The sequence below is a fragment of the Hemicordylus capensis genome, chromosome 2 (genome assembly GCF_027244095.1).
Source record: "Hemicordylus capensis ecotype Gifberg chromosome 2, rHemCap1.1.pri, whole genome shotgun sequence".
Taxonomy (NCBI): domain Eukaryota; kingdom Metazoa; phylum Chordata; class Lepidosauria; order Squamata; family Cordylidae; genus Hemicordylus; species Hemicordylus capensis.
This window is the reverse complement of record NC_069658.1, coordinates 41,924,471-41,944,891: the sequence shown is the minus strand read 5'-3', so window position 1 is coordinate 41,944,891 and position 20,421 is coordinate 41,924,471. Positions and strand designations below refer to the sequence as shown.

The following is a 20,421-nucleotide window of genomic DNA, read 5'->3' as shown; positions in this document are numbered from 1 at the left end:
TCAGAAAGCTTAGGACATATCTTTACCATCAGTGCACCAATGGCTCAATATATGTCAGTTCATCATAGGTTTATTGAAAATGACCATGAGCCCTGTTCATTATAGGTTTATTGTTCATCATAGGTTTATTGTTCATCATAGTTTTATTGAAAATGACCGTGAGCCCTGTACTGCTGCCAACCAGGGTGCATTGATTCAGCTGGTTCTCCAGTCTGCCGTGATCTACTAGGACTCTGTAGGTGCTGCAGTAGCCCCAAGTGGGCCCTAGCACATCTGCAACCAGGAGTCTGGGGCATACCTGCAAAGGACGGCCTGACTGAGTTACTTATTTAGACCCAGGACACAGAGTTCCTGCTCCAGCAGTATGGCTGAGTGGGAGCAGAGATCACATAGCAACTGTGAGCAATATCCTGACCAGATTATGCTTTTAATGTGGGCCCGCAGGCCTTGGTGAAGGCTAAAGAGAATGAAAGATGCAGGGGTTGGGGGATGAAGTAATGGGCCTGCCACTCAGCTGGGACAAACAAGGGTGCTGATGGCTGGGTGATACAACAACTACTGTCACATGGACCCAAAACCAATACAAGGAACTGAAAGTTGACTGACCTCTGTTGTGTTTGAGGTGGTGGATGAACTCTGACCCACTTGATGTTGAACTGCCATCAGTAACACATATAAGAAGAGAAGTGGAATACATTAAGAAACTTGATCCAATTCTATTGTGAGCATAACATCTACAGGATTATGGGAGGAATATGCAGGACTCCAGGTGCCCATGGCAGCCTGCCAGTGGAGAGGAAAGAGTACTTTGTTATGCCCTATAGGGAACTGCAACTGCGGGACAATTGGACTGAGCCCTTGATGTTCAGAAATGTATTCAGTATTGGAAGAAGCACCATAAGAAAACTACTTAGCTGGATAAACATTATTTAAAGAAGATTAATGTTGGTGATTCATTTTAATGACACCTTTTATGATAGGATTTTGAAAATCTGTAATTCTCATTGTTTTGAAGTTTATTACTATATGGAGCATTATAAAAATTCAAAAATTAGAGAAAAAAAATCAAGGCAGCTTCCATCAGACTTACAAAAAGGCCCACATCCTCTTAGCTACAGCGTTAAGTGCTCCGGACCATTGATCAGGGCTGAAATTATGTTTTCGTATGGGCAATGTATGCATTTATTTCTATCACCAGAAGCAAAAGATTGGTCAGGAAGACCTACCGCCCGCTTCATATGCTGTTCAGGAGCAGATGCCATAAAGAGCAGCCCACAGCATATGAAACTAGAATAGCATTCTGAAAATAAAAGTACCCAAGAAAACTTCTGAGACAGCATCATAAACTACAAGATATGATCAGACACCCAGATGGAGTTGTCCAAGTCATCAAAGGCCCACATCCTCTTAGCTACAGCGCTGAGTGCTCCGAGACCATTGATCAGGGCTGAAATTATGTTTTCGTATGGGCAATGTATGCATTTATTTCTATCACCAGAAGCAAAAGATTTGTCAGGAATACCTACAGCCCACTACATATGCCGTTCAGGAGCAGATGCCGTAAAGAGCAGCCCACAGCATATGAAACTAGAATAGCATTCTGAAAACAAAAGCAACCAAGAAAACTGCTGAGATAGCATCATAAACTACAAGATATGATCAGACACCCAGATGGAGTTGTCCAAGTCATCAAAGGCATTTAGAGTTATCCACCGGAGTGTGAACATGAAGTCAGTGGAAAGCCTCCAGGAGAAGTTACTGGCAACATTTCAAATGATATTTTGCCACATGAGCTGCCAGAAAGAAAGGATATTGTAGTGTGTGTGTGTGTACTGAACACAGAAGTTTTGGGTGTTATAGAAACATATTAAATAAATAAACACACACACACACAATTTTCCATTTAAAATACACGGAAGTTAATTTTGTTTCATTATTTATTATTTATACTGTATTATATTATTATAGGCAAAACCAGATAGGTCCCTTTCCCCAAGTTGCTTACAATCTCTAATAGACAATGGGGGGAGAAACAGAACGGGCGGGGGGGGGAGAAACATGGGTAGAGAGAGAAAGAAGGCTAGAACAAAAGTGGGCAAGTGCTAATGCAGGGATTCTCAATGTTGGGTCCCCAGATGTTATTGGACTTCAACTCCCATAATTCCCAACCAATGGCCACTGGGGCAAGGGATTATGGGAGTTGAAGTCCAATAACATCTGGAGACCCAAGGTTGAGAACCCCTGTGCTAATGGGAGGGAGGATTAAGAGAACAGTAGACCTAGGACCACATGAGAAAGGTAGGTTTTGAGGAGGGATTCAAACAAAGACGACAACAACAACAAATATTTATATACTGCTTTTCAACAAAAAAGTTTCCAAAGCAGTTTACATAGAGAAATAATAAATAAATCTGAATGGGAGACTTGATGTGTGAGCACTGCAAGATATTCCCCTCAGGGGAAGAAGCCGCTCTGGGAAGAGCAGAAGATTTCAAGTTCCCTCCTGGCTTCTCCAAGATAGGGCTGAGAGAGATTCCTGCCTGCAACCTTGGAGAAGCCGCTGCTAGTCTGTGAAGACAATATTGAGCTAGATAGACCAATGGTCTGACTCAGTATATGGCAGTTTCCTATGTTCCTAAATAAATAAATAAATAAATAAGATGGATCCCTGTCCCCAAAGGGCTCACAATCTAAAAAGAAATATAAGATAGACACCAGAAACAGTCACTGTAGGTACTGTGCTGGGGGTGGATAGGGCCAGTTAAGACAAAGAGATGGATCACAAAATTGTCAATGGAGCCTCAAGTATGTGAGTTCAGATGATACGACCAATGTCAGCATATGCTTCCTGACACTGGAAGCTCGCTCCAGTAATTTGGTACCGACAATTTGACTGAGCCAACAGTTCTCCATGACATATGCAACTGGCCATTGTATTCTCTCTCTGGGTTTTTTAGCGTACTTTCCCGGCTTATGAGATCACCTGGCATTCTGTGTATGTCCGTCCATTTGTCCATGTGTGTGTGGTTCCCCACCCCACGCCCCATCAACTTTGCAACGCCTGGACCAATATGAACCAAATTGGGTACAGTTGTAGGGACACATAGGGACACCTCAACAGCGTAGTTTGTGGTGATTTCATCCACCCTGATCCAAGATGGTGGATGCGTACAGATTTGAGGCACAAGTGGGCTAACTTGTGAACTGCCTAATTTGAACCAAATTTGCTACTGCTGTAGGGACACGTAGGGATGCCCTAATGGCATGGTGTGTGATGATGTCATCCACTCCAATTCAAGATGGCGGCCATGTGAACATCTGAAGTACAAATGGGCTAATTTGTGGACTAACCAGTTTGAACCAGATTAGATAAAGTTGCAGTGAGTCACACACAGGGAAACCTCAATGGTGTAGTTTGTGATGATGTCATCCACCCTGATTCAAGATGGTGGACATGCACACTTTTGAGGTGCAAGTGGGCTAAATTGTAACCAATTTGAACCAAATCTTAACCAATTTGAACCAAATCTGATACAGTTGTAGGGGCACAAAGGGGCACCTCAATGGCATAGTTTGTGATGATGACATCCACCCCAATCCAAGATGGTGGTCTCATGAACGTCTGCGGCGCAAGCTGGCTAATTTCTGGACTGTCTAACCCATTTGAACCAAATTGGGTACAGTTGTAGTGAGTAACACACAGGGACACCTCAATGGCATAGTTTGTGATGATGTCATCTACCCTGATCCAAGATGGTGGATGCAAGAACGTTTGAAGCTCAAGTGGGATAACTTGTGGACTGTCTAACCGACCTTAACCAAATTAGGTACAGTTGTAGTGAGTGACATACAAGGACACCTCAGTGATGTAGTTTGCGATGATGTCATCCACTCTATTCAAGATGGCGGAACCATAAACTTTTGAGGCGCAAGTTAGCTATCTTGTGTACCGCTTAACCAATTTGAACCAAATTTGCCAGCTGTAGGAACATATAGAGACACCTCAACAGCATAGATTGTGATGATGTCATCCACCCCAATTCAAGATGGCAGACACATAAACTTTTGAGATGCAAGTGCACTAACCTGTGGACAGTCTAACCGATTTAAACTAAATTTGCTACAGCTATATGGACACATAGGGATGCCCCAGTGGTGTAGTTTGTGATGATATCATCCATCATAATCCAAGATGGTGGGTGTATGAACCTTTGAGGCACAAGTGCACTAACTTGTGGACAGTCTAACAGCTTTGAACCAAATTTGTTGCAGCTGTAGGGACACATAGGGACACCGCAGTGGTGTAGTTTGTAATTATGTCATCCACCCCAATCCAAGATGGCATACACATTAACATTTGAGGTGCAAGAGATCTAACTTGTGGACCTCGATTTGAGCCAAATATAGTCCAGTTGTAGAGACAGTGAAAGGAAAGTAGGCAGATTAGTTCTTACTAGAACAACTTGTTCATAACCTTCATAGCACAAGTTCACCACTACAAGTCACAGGCAGAAATTCCAACTGACGTGTAGAAACAGCAGAACAATAAGCATGTGCTGCCAGAATAAACAGTGCTTATGCATGCATGGGCTATTAATGGGGTGAGATATAAGGGTATTGCTGTGTGTGTGCTCTTTTCTCTCCTATGCCATGCCCTTTGGCACGCCTGGTTTGGCAAGCCTACCTGCAGAAGCCCGTTTGGATTATTTGCACTGGATAGAAGGGAAGAACTGCAACAGACATGAGGGCCATATACCAGCAGCTTTTCACAAAATCTGTGCACTTGCTTTGGGATCTCACAGCAGTAGCCATATGGGATTGTTCACCAATTCGCGTGGGCAACAAAGTCATAGGAGGAGCAGGGAAAGCCCTGCAGCTGTTCCTTGCAAAAAGCCTTGTAATTACTGAGACTGCTCCTGTTTAACTTCTAAACTTCTATTCATGTCAACTATTTTCTTAGAAAGTACACATTTTGCCTACAGATTTTCTTCTGCCCGATTACCTTTCTAGAGTCATTTTTAAGCTTTGAAAATGAACACTTTTTAAATTATTACCTCTTGCCAGATTTCTTTCATATATTTTTTTCCAAAGGCCAAGCTAATTTATGAAAGAAATCATGTGGAAAAAATAAATTACATCAGTGCAAGCATGAAAAAACCCTCACTAACTTCTATGTGATCAGAGCAGTTGAAGCTGCTTTTCATATTTACATATCAATGCCAGCAATACACTTGTATAGCTGCACTTAAACAACTTCTGATACAATCTGGAACCATTAAAATAAGAAGGCATGAATTATAGTCTGATATAGAATGGGCTTTAATCGTGATGCAGGAACTATGAACTACTAACCTATTGCTAGTGTTAGCAGAGTAGCACCACAGTATCACTGAGATCAGTACTGGTACTAAATACATACCTGTGCTGATCCTTTAAAGACCTGCTCTATACTATACTCTTTTTAAAAACTATACTCTTTCTATACTATACTTTTCTTCTTTTTGTTGTTGTTGTTATGCTATGCCCAGATGGGGCTTGCATGTGGGAGAAGCACACAATAGAACTATGTGGAGGGTCACAGAAAGCATAAGAACAGATTGTGTGTTGAAGGGAAGCCTTTATGTGTAGTCTTCCAGGTAACTGCTGCTCTTCATCACAAGGAAGATCTAGTGAACAGATAGCACATGACTGACTCCTGAAGAACACCCATTCAATGGGACTCACTCATCATTAAATGTGCTTGGATTGGAGTATTCATCTGCCTCTTTTTCTGGAAGATCACTATTCAAAGTTCATGGGTATTGATTCCAACACTGCATGGTTAGCTGGAAAAAAGGTGCATTAATTCCAAAACATTTGAAGAAATAATGAAAACAGGAAGAAGTTGCCTGCTTTGACTCAGCCCTAACTTACTTACTTATTTACTTACTTATTTTATTTTATTTAACATACCACCCAAAATGCAAGTCTCTGGGCAGTTTACAACAAAACAATAAAAAAACAACAAATAAAAAGGTTAAAATATTATAACAATTTAAAATTTAAAAAGTTAAAACAATTAAATGGCTGCCGCATACTGGACCAACTGCAGTTTCCAGGCAAAATAATCTCTAATCCCTTCTAAGCCCCTTCTAATATTTATTTATTTATTTATCATATTTTTACACTGCTCAAAACTTATGTCTCTGGGTGGTTTACAACAAGATTAGAAGTAAAACATTAATTAAAAACAAAAAAAATTTAAAAGCAAGAAATTTAAAACACAATTTAAAATTTTAAAACAATATTCTAAAAACATTAAAACAATCAAAACAATATCAGTTAAAAGTCTGGGTGAAGAAATGCATCTTTAGAGACTTTTAAAAAGATGTCAGAGATGGGGAGGCTCTTATTTCACTAGGGAGCGCATTCCAAAGCCTCGGGGCAGCAATGGAGAAGGCCCGTCCCTGAGTAGCCACCAGATGAGCTGGTGGCAAATGTAGACGGACCTCTTCTGATGATCTCAATGGGCGGTGGGGTTCATAACGAAGAAGACGTTCTCTTAAAAACCCAGGGCCCAAGCTGTTTAGGGCTTTATAGGTTATGACCAACACCTTGTATTTTGCCTGGAAACATATTGGCAGCCAGTGTAACTCCTTACTCAGCTCCGAGGGATCCAAGGTAGGCTTCTTTAGAAGTGGTCTAATAATTGCCTCCTTAAGACTAGGAGGCACCCTACCTTCCCCCAGAGATGCATCCATGTTCTCTACCAGGCCTTCTACAACAACCTCCCTGCTAGATCGAACAAGCCATGTCGGGCAAGGGTCAAGAGGACAGGAGGTGGGCCGCACTGTTCCAATCAGCTTGTCCACATCCTCAGGAGTCACAAACTGGAACTGATCCAATCTAACCACATAAGAGGAGTCACTGTATACCTCCACATCAGATACTGAAGTAAGTGCGGAGATAAAATCCAAGTCAGCCCGAATATGAGAGATTTCCCCCACAAAGAATTCATTAAACACATCACAGCGGGTAATAGATGGTTCAAGATTCTGGTTCAAGGGAGGAGGGGCTTATACTAGCCCTCTCACAACCCTGGACAACTCTGCCGGACGTGAACTTGTGGATGCAATAAGGGCAGAAAAGAATAACTTCTTTTAATATCTTCTAAGCCCCTCAGGTATGACTTGTCCCCATAGCTAAGAGGGTCTGCCCTGGTTGCATATGAACAATGGGAGACTTGATATGTGAGCACTGCAAGATATTCCCCTCAGGGGATGAAGCCGCTCTGGGAAGAGCAGAAGGTTCCAAGTTCCCTCCCTGGCTTCTCCAAGATAGGGCTTAGAGTGATTCCTGCCTGCAGCCTTGGAGAAGCCGCTTCCAGTCTGTGAAGACAATACTGAGCTAGATAGACCAATGGTCTGACTCAGTATATGGCAGTTTCCTATGTTCCTATGTATATCTGGAGGATATGGAATAAGTGTACCATCATCATCTGATTGATCTCTCCTTCAGTCATTTGGGTCTGTCACTCCTTTAATACCAGATGCTGCCATTTACAAAGCAGGACATCAAGGAGGACCTTGAAATCTGTGTGGACAAGCATAGTGTTTCCAGGTTTCTCAGCTTGTTTTTGTTTATCTTTTTATGGTTGTTATTGTTTTGGTGTTTTATGGTTTTTACTGTTTAACTGATTTTAAGGTTTTAAATGTGATTTTTATGAAATTTGATTGTATTTTAAATTTTGTAAACCACCTTGAGATGCATTATGAAAGGTGGTATAAAAACTTAATAGTAAATAATAAGTAAGTAAATAGTTTATTTATTTATTTATTTGATTTCTATACCGCCCTTCCAAAAATGGCTCAGGGCGGTTTACACGGAGAAATTATAAATAAATAAGATAGATAAAATAAGATAAAAGAAATAAGATAGATAAAATAAATAAGATAGATCCCTGTCCTCAAAGGGCTCACAATCTAAAAAGAAACGTAAGATAGACACCAGCAGCAGTCACTGGAGATACTTAAAAGGTTCTCTCTTAGTTCTCTCTTAAAAAACACCATATTTGTCTATTCAGTAAGAAATGTGGGTGAAACGTTTTTCCAAAATTAGCATGTTTCCTGCTCACATTTATTTTAAATTATATTTTAAATTATATTATGTTTTTAATTTTTTATTTATTAAAACATTTATATCCCAACTTTTGGCAGTATGAGCATATACTCTGCTTGAAATGATCAAAGAATTAAAATGAAGTGAGGAAGGAGTGGAGAGATTTTTTATCAGTTGTTTTACTATAATCTGCTATTTCAGGACTGATTTTCAGAGAAAAGATCTAGTATTTTTGAACAAGTGAACACATTTAGGATTGAGAACTTTAATTTGAAAAAGTAATTTTAATAATAAAAAGTAATCCATATAAAACACTACATATTTCCAATAACATTTCTAATAATAACTGTTGCAATATTTCCAAGGTAGGTTTTAACAAGTTTTCCCTCCTTAGATGCAGTGCATATATAATACTGTACTTATAAAATATTTACTAGGAAAATATTCTTTTACAGTACACATAAGAAGGCCTATTAGAGCACCATGCTGTGAATCATATACTGTATCTTCTTAATTTGTTTGCAGGGGCTTGCTGGTAGGCTAGAGTAGTATTGTTGGACAATAAATGGGAGTACCCCGAGGTTACATTTTGACTCACATTTAGATTCTCTGTTTTAATGTTCATATAATTACTTGTTTTCACACTAGCTGTTACCCAAGTAATGGGGTCAAACTGACCTGGAAAAGTGGGGATCTTTTAAAAAAAATCTTTGATTCCAATCTTCTATAACTTCATAACTTCTATAACCTCAACTTATTAAGGCCAATCAGGGTTTTCGAGAGCTGTCTTCGGTACTACGAGAGATGCACCTCAAATGTAATATTGTGTATGGAGGCCAGCCTCATAAAGTTTGAATCTTGCGCCTGGCTTTTAATTATTTATTTTTGATTGAGAGTCCACCTATGTTCAGTGGGCCTAATTCCTCAGTTTCTATCGATAAATCCACAACCGCAGTGGTGCACTGTAGTTAGCAAAAAGCTTGCTACCCTAGGAATAGACCCTGAACAACTGCTGGAGTTAGACTTGGTAAATGCTAAAAGAACAGTGAAACAGCGTTTGACAGATATTGAATTACAAAATAACTGGGCTTCTTTAACAGAATTCTATAAAGGAGTAAGAACTAGACAGGATCCTTCACCAGTGAATTATTTGTCCCATATTACACTCAGCAAATTCCAGAGGGCATTTACAAGGGTGAGAACAAATTCTTTTCCCTCTGCACTATTAGCCAGGAGATACAGCCGGATTCTCCTGGAAGAACGCTACTGTAGATGTGGCAGTGGGGAAATAGAATCTACTAGCCGACCCCGCACAGAGCATCTGTGTGCTCTTTGGGGTTGGTGGTTACCTCCCTCCCGTCACCTTCTGCCCCAGTCTCCACTTCCTAACCACGGCCGGCCCGTGCCGGGCCCAGCCACCTCTCCTCCCCACCGCCACTTCTGCCCTCCCCCTCCACTTTCTTTCCCTGCTCCTGAGCCTTGCTTCCGCGGCCGGGCTGGGCCTGCCGCCGCCTCTGGCCTCCGCGGCTGTCCTGCCGCCGCCACGGTGTTCAATCTTCCTGGGTGCGCCTCAGCCAATCAGGCGCCTCCACCGCCCAGCCAATCAGCTGGGACCGGGAACGCACATTCCATGGCAAAACCAGGAGAATTAATATAATAGATTGAGCATATTCTATTATCCTGTAAAATACATAGGCAATCAAGGGAGCACTTAATTTTACCTTTGGTCTGTAAACAGACGGATCAATCTGTTGAACAACTTGTTAAATGTCTACTTTCTGATGAGGATGTTTTAATTTTTAACTCCGTAGCTAAATTTTGCTATATTGCTTTAAAGATGTATAATGAGAATCTATAGAGTTCCTTATAAATTTGTTTCACCTTTTGCATGTATGGATTGTTTGGTCTAGGACTGTAAATAAAACTTGACTTGACTTGAAGGCCAATCCCCTTGTGGTGTTTCCTGCTCTCATCTCCTTGAACCTGTTACATAAAATGAAAAACTGAAATTGTCATGCAGCTATCTGCTTACTTTTGTAATATACAAAAACAAATCAGTTATTTACTCTTTTTATTCTTGCTGTTTTGCTGCTGTTTTGTTCCTGTACTGCCAAATGGAAATATGTAATGAAGAGCTGATTTCTCTCTCTCTGCAGCTGGTGTCATATTCAGAGCAACCCATCCAGGCTGTTGTTTTTATGACTTATTTGGGGTACATTCAACCTCAACATTGGATTAGTAAAAGACAGTATTTGTTCAGGCAGAGGCTACAGTTGCTCTTCCCCTTTTTTTTCTGGTAGGGACTGACTGGTTCCTGTGCATTTAATAGCTGCCTGACAGGAATAAACTCAGCAGGTGAAACCTTTTTCCTCTCTGCATTTCCCTTTTTAGAAAAGCAGCATCTGCTGAGTTTCTGCCTCCTTTGACGATCCTATTCAGGCATTGGAGCTAGGCCCATTAAAAAAAAAAGTGGCAATCTTGACTTCAATATCTTTTGGTAATGTTCTCTTGCCCTGATTTTATAGGCTCCTTTTCATAGCAGCTGCTTGTACTTATCTTTGAGTCAGTGATGTTATTTTCACTACAAAATGATAAAATGATCAATTCCATTGAGAAATGAACTTGAACCTATTCAGCTCTGAAAGACAAGAGATGCCACCTGGCCACTTTTGACCCCACCCCCACCCCCAACTTGGCCAGTTTACTTTTAAAATATGTTGATACTGGGCAATGGACAGATTCTATTTGAATACATTTAGGTGAATGAACAGAGGCAATGAACAGCAGCAGCCCTTATGAAAGGCACATTTATTCTATGCTCAAAATTCTGTGCTCAAAATTATATTTTTTTTTATTGTTTTCAGACTCCAATGGGTAGCAGCTGAGATTATGCATTCTACCACTAACAGAATACTTACCTTTCTTGTTAGTACTGAACTGAATTGTTATCCACAGTGGTGGCCAAACCGGTGAGGAAAAACCTGTGTTTGAAATCTCAGTAACCACTTAGGCCTGAAATCACTTTTCAAAATGAGAAACACACCACCACCCTGCCCTGGAGAGATAGGGTTCCATTTTGTGGCATTTCGGTGTGGTTGCAGCCATTATGAAGTTGAGAAGGTCTGTGGTTTCTTGTTGCCATGGTTTCTGAATACTGTTGCACAGAGCTGTTTTATTTAGGGCCCTATGTGCAGCTTATCTTTGGGGAAGTCTCAGAACCATGATTTGCCTGAAGGAATAAAAGCAAAGTCCTTTCCAGTGAGAACTCCTTATTTAAGAGAAATTTGTCAGCAATAAAAAAATGGGTGTTGGCTCCTAAACTCCAGAGAAGATAATTGGGATTTTGCACAGTTGATGTTATTTTAGATAAACCCATTGGGAATCTACATAATCCCCCCTCCCCGCCTTCCTCAGAAAACAAAGACTCCGCTGTCCTCTCTGCATCTCCTTTCCCCAAAAGCATTACATTTCCTGATAGCTACTACTAATCTCTTCTCTTCTGTGACCCCCCCTCCATCCGTCAGACCATGTGACTTCAGGAGTTTTGCCCTCCCTGATTCATTGCTGACGTATCCAGAAGCCATTTTGTCCTCTTCACCATTCCAGGAAAATGGAAGATCTGCTTTCTCAGGAGCAAGGCTGTTCTTCCGCTTGCTCAGACACTGGAGCTGAAAGTAAGAATGGTGGTAGCACCAGCCTTAATGCAGAGTGCCCAGACGAGAGCCAGAGCAACCTGGTCATCCTCCACTTCAACAATGTCTATGAGGTGGAGTCCAGGAGGGAAGAACCGGTAGGAGGTGCTGCCAGGTATAACGCTCCCATCTTCCAGAATGGATACATGTGTGTGCAAAGGGGAATTATGCATTAAGTCCTTCCAACTTGAGTTGTGGAAAGTCAAGAAAAGACATTTCTTTAGAGATAGTTGGCATGGAGCAGACAATGCAATATACTGCCACCCCATCCCGCTGGTTTCTGAAAACACACTGGTTTTTGGGTTGTGGGCTTTTATTTGATACCTTAATTTAAAAACAAAAAACAAAAACCCAAATATGCATTTCACTAGTTAACCAAACCTTCAGCCAGTCATTTAGGCAATGTAGAACAATAAAAGCTATTTGATAATCCTGGGGCTTAATCGGAGTTTACTATGACTCTGCCTTAGCAATTTCTTTCAATGCCACATGATTTCAATGTTGACACTCAGCTTTATGGGACTGGAAGGGATAAAATTGAGGGAAGTGCACCCAGAGGCGCTCCAAAGACCAGGACCTCCACATCGCCTGGGGTCCTCCAAATCCTCTTTAGTCTGTCCCAGGAGACCTTGGAGAAGACACTGCCAGTCTGGGTAGACAACACTGAGCTAGATAGACCAATTGTCTGGCTCAGTATACGGCAGCTTCCTATGTTCCGGGTGGTGTGGTCCCCTGGCCGAGCATGATGATGCTTAATTTGCGGGGGGGCGGGCCCTCCAAGGGCCTTTATGTCCAGGCTCCAACATTATCTAGGTGCACCTCTGAGTGCACTGAACATGTGCAAAGTGTTGTTCATTCACTGCTAAGTAATCACAAGCAGTTCCCTCACATCTGGGGTTTGTTGGAGGGGGGATTTTTCCAGGGAAGAGGGTGAGTCTCAGAGACGGGCCTGAGTCCTTGTATCTGCCTTAGAAATAGAGTATTATATGCTCCTATTTCCCTGTCACACAGAAGCTCTGTGTAAATGGAAGGGTTGACTCCAATCCTGACTCTTGAACTGGACTTTCTCTCTCTCTCTCTCCCCACTCTTGGATTCTAGCAAGGAAAGAGCATACAATTTGAGAGCAGTGAAAGCATGCATGATTTGAGCTGTATGAAAGCGTGCTCACACTATGCAGAGAGAGTGATAGCCCCCAAGAGTCCCACTTGCCCCGTCTTCCAAAGAGCACTAAGCTGCTATAACTCACAGCACCAGTAGATGTTGCCTAGGCAGGAGTTATTTCACAATTCTCTGTTCCATTCACAGTCATTTTAGTCTGGTATTCTGTGCACGCCCAACACCCATGTGAGAGACTCCTTCCATAATGGCACTGTTTTAGGACGCCATTTATTGTTCAGATGCAAGAGAGCACCTACTGTAATAAAATCAGACACCACCCCCACCCCAATTATCTTACAACACAGAACTTCACAAAGAATTATGTAAAAATGATGATGGCTATTGGGTAAAGTGGGGACCTCTGATATCAAGTCTACTTTTACAATGTGTGTGTGTGTGGGGGGGGGGCATTCTGCTTCTGTGAGATGATGATCAATCACTTTGTATTATGGATAATCAAAAAGAAATGTTTCTGCTTTCTTAATAAATTACCATTTTCTAGCATGGAAATGGATGAGGAGAACCTAAGATTGTGTTTGTTCAAAAGCAGAGGAAAATGTATGTTCACTAGATCATTTGAATTAAACAGTGACATTTCCTAGAGAATCATTCTAGGCGGACAGCCATGTTAGTATTAACATATAGCAAATCACAGAGTCTTGTGGTGCCTTAAAGAGTGACTAACTGGTTTCTAGAGACTACTGCTGGAAATAAAATTAGTAATTTTCTGGGTTGTAAGAGTCATTAGTTGTATTCAAACATTTTAAAAATGTGGTTTTATCAGAGTCTCTGTAGAAGCAACGTAAAAAACTTGAAGAAGTTAATTACTTTCGATTCTACTGTATTCTTAAGAAAAATGTCTATTTGTTATTTATGGGGGGAAAGCTTAAAGATATGCAAACTTCAGGAAAAAATATTTTATAAATCACCCCTTTCACCAATTTATTTGAAATCTGGGTGGTAGCAGGCACGCATTGGGGTACTACCACGTGACCCACGCTTCTGCCCCCCAAACCCATTTTCTGCCCCAAATCTGCCACAAAGACATGCTAACTTCAAAAACAAATTTAAAAACATCCCTTTGCCCAATTTCTTTGAATATGGGTGGTAGTTTCTTTGCACCCATTGGGCGCTACCACCCACCACAACCTGCTCTGGGACACCCTGGTGCCCCCCCCCCCGGAGTTATAATTAAGGCTGATTTAGGCCATTTCCCATTATTCTCTTTGGGGGAAAGCTTGAAGACGTGTGAAAAAATTAAAAAATCACCCTTTTGCCCAATTTCTTTGAAATCTGGGTGGTAGCTTCCTTGTACTCATTGGGCACTATCACCCACCACAATCCGTTCTGGGCCAACCTGGTGCCCTCCACGTGGAGCTATAAGGCTGCTGAAATCCCCATTATTCCCTATGGGAAAAAGCTTCAGCCAACTTCAAAAATTCTTTAAAAATAACCCCTTTGCACAATTTCTTTGAAATTTGGGTGGTAGCTTCCACCCATTGGGCCAACCCACTGTGATTCGGTGGGGCAGGTTTGGACCCAAAACAAATTGGGGGTGATTTGATTTGGGTACAAATCAAATTTTAAAAAATGATTTGTGTACATCCCTACTGGCAACCTCTGGCTTGATAATCAAGTCATTTCCCTGCTGCGCCATTAGGTGGCTTTATGGCTAGTAAAGGTAAAGCTAAAGTGTGCTGTCAAGTCGATTTTGACTCCGAGACCTGTGAACATTAGACATAGTTAAAAACAATTCATTATTGTTAAAAACAACAACACATCTGCCAATATTTACTATTGCATAACCATTTAGACATGAGTATGGGACATCTTTTACAACTAAAGTGTTATTCAACAAAGAGATACTCTACTTTTGTAAAGTGTTTGTTGAAGAATGTTTCAACACAATAAGGGTAAAACTAAGATGAAAGGGAAGAGATAATATAAAACAAAAGGGAGAGACCTATTATTCTGATACAGCAGCATTAGAATAACATTCAGACTGTTTCTGTTACACCAAATGTACATTTAAAGATGATATAACAATAAAGTCATTCGAAATGACTTGTGGAGATGGGGAGTTTTTGTGGTAGTGTGCTCTTAATTTACATAAGAAATGAAAATATATTATATTGTATAAAAGGTATCTAGATATCTTGGATAGTAATCTTGGATAGATATCTAAGTTAAATTTTTAAACTGAATTCAAACACATTGATTTCATAGCTGTACATTTAGTGGCTCTGTACATTTCCAGTAGAGAAATACTTTTCTATCAGATTTTATGGACACCACTGAAGAAACATTTTATATGCAGCCGCTGGCAGTGAAAATTGGTGTTCTCCCCTGACCCAGTATCTTCTCAGACACAAACGTGCAAATTATTTTATCTGCTGTGTTGCTCTTTACTTATGTTTTATTTATGAGTTTTATATTGATTTGTTAGTCACCTTGAGACTTTGTGATAAGGTGGAATAAAAAGACTAGCCTATGCAAAGCTTTGGCTCTGAATAGCTAAAACGGAATAATCTGCACAGCCCCACTGGCACTGTGTAGAGGCAACTGTTCCCACTGCTCACTCTGTACAGTGTTGTGCTTTTCCCAGCATCAGTGGAGCCTCTTAAAGATAAACAGAACCTTGCCAAGTCCAAATGAAGGCATGTGTGGAGTGAAATCCTTCCTAGTCCTTTCAGCATTTTAAAATCATTTTGAAATCCTTTCTAGTTCTTCCCACCATAGAGTTTTACAAGGAAAGCTCTGAAAAGGACTTCACTTCCCAGCACTCCCAGTGTGACTTCCCAGGTGTTACTGGGGTTCAGAAGGGCTCAGTTTCTCTTTAAGGGGCCCCACCAGTACTGGGAAAAGCACAGCACTTCATGGCAGTCAGCAATGCCCAAGAACTCTGTGTAATGTCCAGGGTGTGTAATGTCCGGGCACGGGGAAGGCTGTGCCAAGCATTTGGCTTCAGATATTTGGAGCTAAAGCTTTGCACTGGCCTAAAACATACCTAAACACAATAAATAAAGACCAACCCCATAGGAAGGGGGTATAGCTCAGTCCCCAGCATCTCCAGCCAAATTATCTCAGGTAGTTGAGAAAGGCCTCACCTGAGATTTTGAAGAGTGCTGATAGAAGGAGTAGAGAATACTGCGCTTGTAGGACTTATGGTTTGACTCAAGAAAAGGCAGTTTGAAGTTTTGTATAAAATTATCTCATTGGCTGTTTGAAAATATTGAATTATATTTGCCCTGGAAGTTCTATTTTTAAAGCATTTTGAGAGGAAACTGTGCCACCCAGGTTTTATTCTTAGCTAGCCCTCAGTAGCCCTTTACGTGTGCTAGTTCTGATCCAGCAAAGCAGCACTTGACCTCTAACTTAGTAGTAAACAAAATACACCTTTCTTAAAAGGTGTCTGTGAAACTTTTGAAAACTCATTCTCTTGTGTGGAAAGAGGTACATATTACTGTTAGAGAATAGTGGGAAAACATACCTTTGCAATATAAGTGCTTCTTTGTTGCTCCCTTAACCTCGTATTTTTGCTTGTGTGGCTGGCACACTCTGGGAGGGGAGGGGGGATCCCCATAATGCATTGTGCACTCTTGTGGTGCATTATTGGAGTTCCAGGGGGTGGGGCAATGCGCAGCAGTGCGTCCTGGCACCCCGACTCTCGGAGCTGCGGGGAGCAGCCTCTGCCCAGGCAAGGGGAGACAATTGTCTGCAGGGAAGGTAGGTTTAACCTGCCTTCCCCTCAGCTCACCGGCTTGTGAGAAGAGGCTCATAGTATACGATGCAATAATATATTTGAAGTAATAGTGGTATAGCAAGGCCCTCAGAGGGTCCAGATCAGTATGTGGTAGATCAGGACAGAATAAGCAATCTAGAGCCATTATTTCCAGTCCGGGACATAACCAGAGAGGGAGGAAGGTGATACATGAAACCAACAACAGTTCCATATCATTCTGTTGATCATTTTTAATGGGCCTTCAGCTAGTTTCTAATAGTTCGTATTTTCATATATTTTGCAAAGCATATTTTTTCTTTACATACTTCCATAAATATCTGGTAGGAAATAAACTCCTTTTTAAAAGGTAACCTTGTATTTTAAAAGATCTACTGTATTTTACAGAAAAATAATTGAAGTTCAAAAAGTATTTGTGATCCATCTTAGGAGATAAAATAATTAAACCTGCATCTAGCAGGTGTCTGATTTTGGCACAAACCAGTTCAGTTATGTGGACTGAACTCCTATTGTTCTCAGTAGGATTTAAGTGTGTATGACTGTGTGCCAGCTTGCCACCTACAAATACGTACGAAAGTTTTGAGGATAGTGGGCAGAATCAGAGTAAGTTCTCTCCTGCTGGGATGAATAAATTCCACAAGAATGTAGCAGCTTGCTAGTAAATATTATTGGACTCAATTAAGTAATGTACCAACTGTGACTAAAGTACATCTCCATCTGTGTTGCCCAGCTATCACCCACATGAGCTGTGGGCTGTAGACTCAAGTGGGCAGCAAAAAGGAGAATGCAGAACCAGAAGTCCATCCAAGTACACTAAGTAGTATTCTTCATATACCAAGTAGAAAAAAACTATATTCAAGATGAAGGGGAGTCCAGATTAGAAGTGTTGTGAGGTAATGGCTGTTATCCAAAGCTTTGGACTTCCAATTGTGATAAGGGGTAGCTCATACAGTTTCAGGTTCAGGCATGTCTTCATGTACAATACATTGCAACAGTCAACTCTATTACTGTACTCTATTATGTTACAAAATAAATGATGAGTTACTGTTGCTGATCTTTTTTATTGGAAAGGCTCAAATTTGTTGACTCAGGTGCAGTTTGAAAAGGCATCCTGCTGCAATCTGGGTATTCAGGAACAAAGCTGGGTCCAAATCAGTGATCAGGTATGCATCCACTTGACCATAGAAGGGCACAAACCATTCATCATCCAGAAACTCCTCAGGAGTCCAGACAACCACAAGTTCCAACAAATCCGGATTCAGTTTTTAACCTTTCAAACCTCATTCAGCTGAGAACTGGCAGCTCAACATTGGTTCAGAAGAACTAAAACCACAATTGCTGTGTGTGAGGAAGAAAGAAACAGAGGTGACTGTCATGACAAACACTCCAACACTCCAAATTCCAAAACCTGGAATGGTCTTTCTCAGTGGCTCTGTGTCTGTATGCATTAAATATAAATTGACTTTACACAGTTCTGGGAATCAAAGCATGCTGGTAAACTCAGATACAGTGCTTCTTTTCATAAATATTAGATGAACTGAATGTACTTAGGAGTAATTTATGATCTGCGTATGAGCTCTGAGGCCACATAAAAATATTTTCTGGTTTAACCCCCTTTTTGTATATGTAGGGAGAGAGGATGTGCAGTCCTCCATTGCTGGAAACAGGGCTGTGGGTCTGCAAGAAGCCTTCAGCGACCTTGCACTGAAGGCTTCTTTCCACAGTGGACTGGGCTTGAAGAAAGAAGGGGAGCTATTTTCTCATCTATCGCCTATTTCTAAAAGCCCTTTGACCTTCTATAAATCTGTTACTGAGGGCTGTGTAACCCTGTGCAACAGTTTTATACAAGTTGAAGGGGCTTTTGGAGGGAGGGGAGATATGCAAAAATCGCTGCCCCGTCGCACTGGGTCTGCTGCAGAAAGAAAACTTCAGTGCAGGAACACTGAAGGCTTCTTGTAGACCTGCAGCCCTCCTTCTGGTGACCGAAGACCGCACATCATGTCTCCTTTTTTAATCTGTTGAAAAGTTAAAGCAATAGCAATAGGGAGAGAATACAGAGTGATAGAAGAATACTGTAGGATTCTTCCAGAGATGTAGAGGGGAAATCGCCTGCTACTACTTCCTTTCCATGCCGAGTACAGTAGATTGGAACTGGTAGGCCAGAATCAACAGGTTGTATTTCCCTGCCAACTTTCAGACCAGTAATTGTCTATAAAGGTTCCTGAAGGAGTCAGTCTCATGTTGCAAGCCGGATTGGAATGCATAAAAAAGTATGTATCATCCAGATATTCCAATGCAACCATAGTGTCAATCACCTTCCCCCCAAAAGGCCGATTATGAAACAGATTGATTACCTGATTTTCCTTATCAAAACCTTTTACTTTTATATTGTATCTTTAAAACCAGCAGGCAATTAAGATGAAGCTGACATTTTTTTGTCTTGTAGATTTGCTACAGCTATCCAAAAATTCAGTTTATTGAATCCACTTATAATCTTTAGTGGAGACTGTTTAAATCCATCAGCGTTAAGTGCGATAACAAAAGGAAAACATATGGTTCCAATTTTAAATGCATTAGGAGTACATTTTGCAGTATTTGGTAAGTACTACAATTCATTTTTTAATAGCTGTCTCATATTAGACTTCCTTTAGATATCATATTTCCTCCAGGTTTTCCTCAGCAACTTACTCCTCCAGATTTTTCTCTCTATTCAGCAGCAACCCCAGCAACCCTGACATGAATACTTGTGGTTTCTCAAAACTCAGGTGTTGCTTGTCACTCAGAGGAACCTTGCTAAAACTAGACAGGTATTCCTGATTTTTGCTGACTTGAAAATGGAAGAGTATTCCAGTCCTTAGTCTTATGTAGTATTGGAAAATTTACATCTGAATTGCTCTTGAACCTGTGCTAGAATTAATGTTAGCGAAATTAATGGCTGAAATATAGAAATATGGCTAATTTTTAAAATGATTATTGTAATACTAGTAGTGAACTTGGTGGGCCTGTGCCTATCAATAGGACAGTGAAATGTGGCATAACTCAGATAAGTCAGGAGTTTTTGAATACGTGAGAGGCTTCAGGTACACAGAAAATATTAGTTTATAAATACATAAAAATAAAAATTGAGCATACTAATTGCCCTCCATAGTTAACTATGGAGTATTGAAATCACAGGGGAAGTTTCCCACTGTTTATTCCTCTCCATCTGCCACCTCCACAAACTGCTTGCTGTTCCACAACTTGTCCATTATTTCTAAACCACCTGAAATGCTAAGCACTATCCAAAAAATTAGAACAAACCAAATCTCTGCTTGAAAGGTTCATAATCTAATTGTAACATCTCAACATTAGGGCTGCCATTTGATTAAAGAAAGCTTATTGAATCAGCTCTATGAATTTTAGTCGATCAGTTTAAATGTACACACAAGGATCGAAGTTACAGGGCTTATACGTAGATTTCCTTGGGAATAAGTACCACTAAATCAGAAGCAAATTGCATTGATTTCAGTGGGGCCTACTCCTAAGAGAATTTACAGGCAAGAATTGTAGCCTTATACTCTGAAGTTCAGAAACAACTCAATTTTAATTTTAGGAATGTTTGAGGTGTTTAGACTCTGGTGTGTAATGAATCCTCATAGGGATTCATTATAGGGATTCGTCATAGGGATTCATTATGAGGAAAGGTTATTAGACACCCAAGAGCCTAAACACTTAAAAAAAATCCTAGAACATAA

At 40.8% G+C, this 20,421-nt stretch overlaps 1 protein-coding gene across 4 annotated transcripts in view; it reads left to right on the top strand.

Annotated features, from left to right (window-relative positions):
- Positions 1–10,854: 10,854 nt before the first annotated feature.
- LOC128346839 (mannosylglucosyl-3-phosphoglycerate phosphatase-like) overlaps positions 10,855–20,421 on the top strand; it is a 38,918-nt gene continuing 29,351 nt past the window's right edge. Inside the window, exons 1-3 of one of the 4 annotated variants that reach the window (XM_053300561.1) lie at positions 10,855–11,066; positions 11,704–11,904; positions 19,134–19,285. In XM_053300561.1, coding sequence (XP_053156536.1) covers positions 10,987–11,066; positions 11,704–11,904; positions 19,134–19,285 — 433 coding nt within the window. In that variant the 5' untranslated portion in view covers positions 10,855–10,986. Of the gene's footprint in view, positions 11,067–11,160; positions 11,218–11,333; positions 11,356–11,703; positions 11,905–19,133; positions 19,286–20,421 lie in introns of those variants that run through there. The other 3 variants (XM_053300563.1, XM_053300562.1, XM_053300565.1) reach the window with 3 other exon arrangements.